At 35.4% G+C, this 6,200-nt stretch overlaps 1 protein-coding gene across 1 annotated transcript; it reads left to right on the forward strand.

Annotated features, from left to right (window-relative positions):
• Positions 1 to 4,365: 4,365 nt before the first annotated feature.
• LOC124232731 (olfactory receptor 4C46-like) lies at positions 4,366 to 5,304 on the forward strand. Its single transcript, XM_046649656.1, has one exon. The coding sequence runs from the start codon at positions 4,366 to 4,368 to the stop codon at positions 5,302 to 5,304; it is 939 nt and encodes a 312-aa protein (XP_046505612.1).
• The last annotated feature ends 896 nt before the right edge of the window (positions 5,305 to 6,200 follow it).

The raw sequence follows: 6,200 nt of genomic DNA on the forward strand, positions 1-6,200 counted from the left end.
AAAATTAACTCCAAATGGATCAAAGGCTTGAATGTATGATCTGAAACCATAAAACGCCAGAAGAAAAGATACAGAGTAAACTCTTTAACCTTGGTCTTAGAAGGATCTTTTCAAATACCATGTCTACTCAGACAAGGGAAATGGAAGAAAAAATAAACAAGTGGGACTTCATCAGACTAATGAACTTCTGCAAGGAAAAGTAAACCAGGAACAAAATGAAAAGACCACCCACAACTGGGAGAAAATATTTGCAAATCGTACATCTGACAAGGGATTAATCTCCAAAATATATAAAAAAACTCACATGACTGAAAAACAAAAAAACAACCCAGTGAAAAAATGGGCAGAGGATATAAACAGACATTTTTCCAAAGAAGCTATACAGATAGACAACAGCCACATGAAAAGATGTTCAATATTACTAATCATCAGGGAAATGTGAATCTAAACTACACTAAGATATCAACTTACACCTGTTGCAATAGTCACCAAAATAGAAGAACAAATGTTGGAGAGGATGTGGAGAAAAGGGAACCTTCATACACTGCTGGTGGGAATGCAAACCAGTACAGCCGCTATGGAAAACAGCATGGAGATTTCTCAAAAAATTAAAAATAGAAATACCATATGATCCAGCTATATCACTACTAGGTATTTATCCAAATAACTTGAAATCAGCAATTGAAAGAGACTTATGCACCCCCATGTTCATCGCAGTATTCACTATAGCCAAGACATGGAAGCAACCTAAGTGCCTATTGATTGATGATTGGATAAAGAGGATGTGGTATATAAATATACAATGGAATACTACTCAGCCATAAAATAGACAAAATTGTCCTATTTGCAACAACTTAGATGGACCTTGAGGGTATTATGCAAGTGAAATAAGCATGACAGAAAAGGACAAACACCGTATTACTTCACTCATATGTAGAAGATGAATTAACACACAAACAAACAGAAGAGTTTAGTGGTTACCAGAAGGGAAGGGGGTTTGGGGGGTGGGCACAAGGCATGAAGGGGCACATTTATATGGTGACTGACAAAAATAATATACACCTGAAATTTCACAATATTATAAACTATTATGGCATCAATTTTAAAAGATCGTTATACACCTAAATATACATAATTTTATTTGTCCATGACATTTCAACAAATCTGGGCAAAAAAAAAATAAAAACAGCTTTTAGTTTTAAGAACTTTAAAATGGCCGCCATTAACTTTATGCTCTCACTGATCTAGCTCTCATACAATCAATATGGTTTTCCAATAAATGTTTAATATTGATAAGAAAACAAAAACTCTTCTGTGACCTGAGTCAACAGGGAAACTACATCACAGCTCCACGTATTGTAATTATGCCGCCTTCATATTACCCTGCTATTCACATGACATTCAACATTCTTAACAACTCAGTTTCAGATAGAGCAATGGGACTCCTACATACTTAGCCTCCAAGTGTAGAGAATATAATTCCCCACTCAAGAATGAATGTTTCTCAAACATGTCTCTCCAGAATACCTGTTTCTAATACAAAGCCTTTCCAGCAATGGAGATAATTAATTCCTGGGAGAGAAAGTAGTAGCTACAAGACAAGTTCTTTGAAGCTTTATGGAAACCTTTTTAAATATCTCTACAGGGAAAGGTGAAAATGTTTTTGCTTTGTTCACCTGTCCAGACCAAGATTCATCATGGGCAGAGTAAACACTTAGAATGTGTTTTCTTCACACTATCTGCCTCTTGCCCTTTGGACCAGAGCCATGTACAGAAGATAATTTCTCCACAGTGTTTCAAGTGAATCCTTTCCAAAGCCAAAACTAGAAAACATGCTTCAAGCAGGTTTTCTATGAATAACTTTTGAGGCTTTAGGCTAGATGGAAAGATTTAGACTCATATGAACACTTTTTTAAACAGGTTTGTTGTGATAAATTGATATATCAAAATAAATTGCACATGTTCAATGTATACAATTTCTTAACAAGTATTCATTTGGTAGTTAAGTATCTGAATAGGCTTTTTCCAAGTGTGACATATACTTCATATTGAAAGTTACTTATTACAAGAGGCGGTTAGTTTAAATATGGAATTATTTCTGGACACCCCCAAACGTCATTGAGATCATCTAAGATCACTAAGGTAAGTTTTTCAATAGTGCTGATGCTTATTAAAGATTGCTACTTTCCATACATAGTACTCATTATTTTTCAACATTTTTCAGATATAATAAGAGAGTATTTCATCCTCATCCTAATTCTTCAAAAGATAATTCATAATTATCATTAACCTAATTTGACAGTTGAAAATTTTGAGGCTCATAGAAGTTAAGCAAACTGTAGGACTCAGCTGTCTGATAGAAGATATCATACTTTTCCCATGAGACATATCCTTTAATAACAAGATTAATCATCAGACTAATAGACAAAAAATTGAGTACACTGAACATACACAAAAGACATAAATATGAATATTAAATGACATAAACCATCAACTGTTTAGTCCAAGCACAAACATGGAGAATACCTCCCAAGATCTACTGCTCTGTATAATATCAATCTCTGTGGATTCTTTGAGAGCAAAGTTGGAGACAATTCTTCCTGAGCTCATTGCATAAAGTGTTTCTCTGTATTATTGATCAAACAGTCGATTCTTCCTATCTCCTAGGTGCATACACAGTCATAAAATGAAAGTTCTATGTGTGCCCCAAATATTGTGGTTTATGTTTCATATCTGTTCCCTCAAATAAATATCAAAGCAGCCTGTGAGGTGGATATTATTATTCTCACTTTATAGATGAGAAAACTAGGAATGTAAGGTGCCAAAGTAATATACCCCAGCAAAGATATTGCAAGTAGAAGAACTAGAATTCTAATCTGATCTTTTTGATTCTTAAACCAATACACTTAACCATTCAGAAAATTGTTTTTAATATCTTTTGGAGTCCATGTTTTGAAGGGAGATGTAAGAAGGAATATCTGGAGATCATGGAGAGGCCAGAATAAAAGGGTTGTTCAATGAAAGCAGTATCACATTTTTCTTAACGTTTTGGAGTTCCAATATGTCAGTGCATGTATGTTGTGTGTGAGCTGATAGAATTTCTCCATATAATCTTGCCTCTGAAGTAGTATTAAAGTAATTATAATTATTATGCTTATAACAAAAAAGGTTACTAGTTCAATATTGTTTATTATAATGTAACAACATAGGGCATATAGGTTAAGCATTTGGAGGGAAAAAATTAACAAGTATAATCTGATCCAATCTTGGTTCTGCCCTTTATTAGCTGCTTGACCTTGGCCAAGATCCTTAACCTCTCTGTGCTTCTATTTCCTAATGTGAAAAATAACTATAAAAATGATAGTGGTAACCATCTGGTAGGTTTGTAGTGAGGATTAAATAAATGTCTGCAAAAACACTTAAAGCACATTAAGTGTTCAGTAAGTTTTAGGTAATATTATCATTGCTACTATAGTTATTATTAGTCTCTGAGATTTCTTCCTCATCTGAAAAATGGATGATGTAATACGAACAACACAGGTTGTTATCATATGAAAAGGGATCATGTGTGCAAACATTTGCTACTATATCATCACTAGCCATCAAACTTTTAAAAGTATATATTATTAGGTATTTTAATATCATTGGATTTAGGAAACATGCATTATGACTACTTTTAAGTAGCTCTTGTTTCCATTCTTTACATTCTTATTACCAATGCCCTGTAACTTCTTATTCAACTATTATAAATAGTCTGCTACTGCGGTTCCTGTGTCTGCCTTCCACCCCTTTACTGACCCTCAGCCCATTTCATCGAAGGCACACAAAGATCTTTACTAGAATAATATCCAACAATCCCTCTTCTTCAAATTCCTCGTCATCCTTCCAATCATATTCTCAATAACCTTCTGTGGTTTCCCATTTCCTACAGATTAAAGGAAAAATTCTGTAGCTTTGCATTTATGGACTTTACATCAATCTTCTACCTCCTTTATAGGCTTGGATGTAAGTGTGTGTGCAATCTACTACTTCAAGTTAGCCTCTTAGTCATCTGGGATGATTAAGTGTGCACAGGTATTCTCCTGCCTATCTGTTAATAAAATTCCTAATGTCTATAACCTTAGCAAAGACTTCCCATTGGAGGCAATTGGAGTAATCTTCCAGAACTCTCTCATAGTCTTTATTTCCAATGCACAAACACACACACACACACACACACACACACACACACACACACAACAGGCTAAAGAATTCAAAACTAAATAAAGTCCAATAATTTATTACATGGTAGAATGGAAAGTTCAATTATTCAAGGTAGCATTAATAAAAATTGTTTTCTTTTCAGGTAATTTAATTAACCATCACATGAAACACATGGAAAATCGGAACAATGTAACAGAGTTTGTTCTACTGGGGTTCACAGAGAATCCAAAGATGCAAAAAATCATCTTTGCTGTGATTTTTGTCATTTACATCGCCACTGTGATAGGAAATGTCCTCATCATGGTCACCATTACCACCAGCTTATCATTGAGGTCTCCCATGTATTTTTTCCTGGCCTATCTCTCCTTTATTGATGCCTGCTTTCCCTCTGTCAGTATCCCCAAACAGATCATAGACTCACTCCATGAAAAGAAGACCATCCTATTCAATGAATGCATGACCCAAATATTTGGGGAACATTTTTTTGGAGGTGCTGAGAGCATCCTGCTCATTGTGATGGCCTATGACCGCTATGTAGCCATCTGCAAGCCCTTGCACTACACGATTATAATGAATCGGCATGTTTGTGTCCTGCTAGTGGGAGTGGTGTGGGTGGGAGGATTTCTTCATGCAACCATACAGATCCTCTTCATCTTCCGATTACCCTTCTGTGGCCCTAACATCATAGATCACTTTATGTGTGATCTGAATCCTTTGCTTAATCTTGCCTGCACTGATACACACACTCTAGGGCTCTTTGTTGCTGCCAACAGTGGATTCATCTGCCTGTTAAACTTCCTCCTCTTGGTGGTCTCCTATGTGGTCATTCTGCACTCCCTAAGGACCTACAACTTGGAGGCAAGGCGCAAAGCCCTCTCCACCTGTGCCTCCCACATCACAGTGGTCATCTTATTCTTTGTGCCCTGTATATTTGTGTACATGAGACCCTCAGCTACTGTATTGATTGATAAAGCAGTTGCTGTATCCTACAATATCATAACTCCCACGTTAAATCCCTTAATCTATACCTTGAGAAATGCCCAGATGAAAAATGCTATTGGGAAGTTATGTCATAGGAAAGCTATTTCATGTGAGAAATAAATGTGCCTGGAGACCAACATTGATTCAACTGAGGCAAGAGCCAAAAGGACATTGTAGATTATCTCAGTAAGGTACACTTGTGGAATAAAGAAGAAAATTATCAGCTGTGAATCATAGATTCTGCATTGAGTAGAGCAGAAATAGGTACAGGAAAAGAGAGAAAAACATAACCCAAGACCACTCTTTCCATATTTAGAAAATGCTATCAAATTAGACTTTAGATTTATTGCCTTCAACCATGTATATGGATTCACAGGCTATCCTTCTAATAACATTTATTGTAATTGACCAGTAATTTCTGAAGAAATCCAAGTAGGTAAGGAGTGCTATCATCAACATTTTACAGGTGATGAAAATGACAGAAAGGGGAAGGTATTATAACAAATCTATTGGAAAGCCATTAACCAGAATTGACTGATTTCCCAGATCATGTGCTTAACTGCTGTTAACTATCAGACAAAATGATAGAAAGGTCAGTTAATTATACTGTTACCATTAATTGATGCATGGACTGTGATGGACACAAAACATATAATGGTTTAATCTAATACTTTTTCATTAATAACTGTGCTTGTTTTTACATATCACAATTGATTGCCTCATGTTGCCTGTAACATTATGGTATGTAACTACTTTAGGGCTGTAAAACCTTTGACTATTTAACCTCTGAGGGGTAGGTAATGAAGACTATACCATATTTCCAAACTTCCTTGTAAGCTTCAGAATCCTTTTGTATTGCTCATATCAGCCATCTTATGCTGATAACCCATCTGAAATAGTAGTGATTCAAATAAAAAATATTTTGAGGTAAAACAGGAATCTATACTTATTAAATATACAGCCTTCCCTTTAATGTACTTGCCTGTTATGTAATACTACCTTCCACAAGGTAGAAA

The sequence above is a fragment of the Equus quagga genome, unplaced genomic scaffold (genome assembly GCF_021613505.1).
Source record: "Equus quagga isolate Etosha38 unplaced genomic scaffold, UCLA_HA_Equagga_1.0 1100_RagTag, whole genome shotgun sequence".
NCBI classification, from domain to species: Eukaryota; Metazoa; Chordata; class Mammalia; order Perissodactyla; family Equidae; genus Equus; species Equus quagga.

Coding starts and splice junctions, on each gene's coding strand:
- LOC124232731 (XM_046649656.1), top strand. CDS start 4,366: ATGAAACACATGGAAAATCGGAACAATGTAACAGAGTTTGTTCTACTG.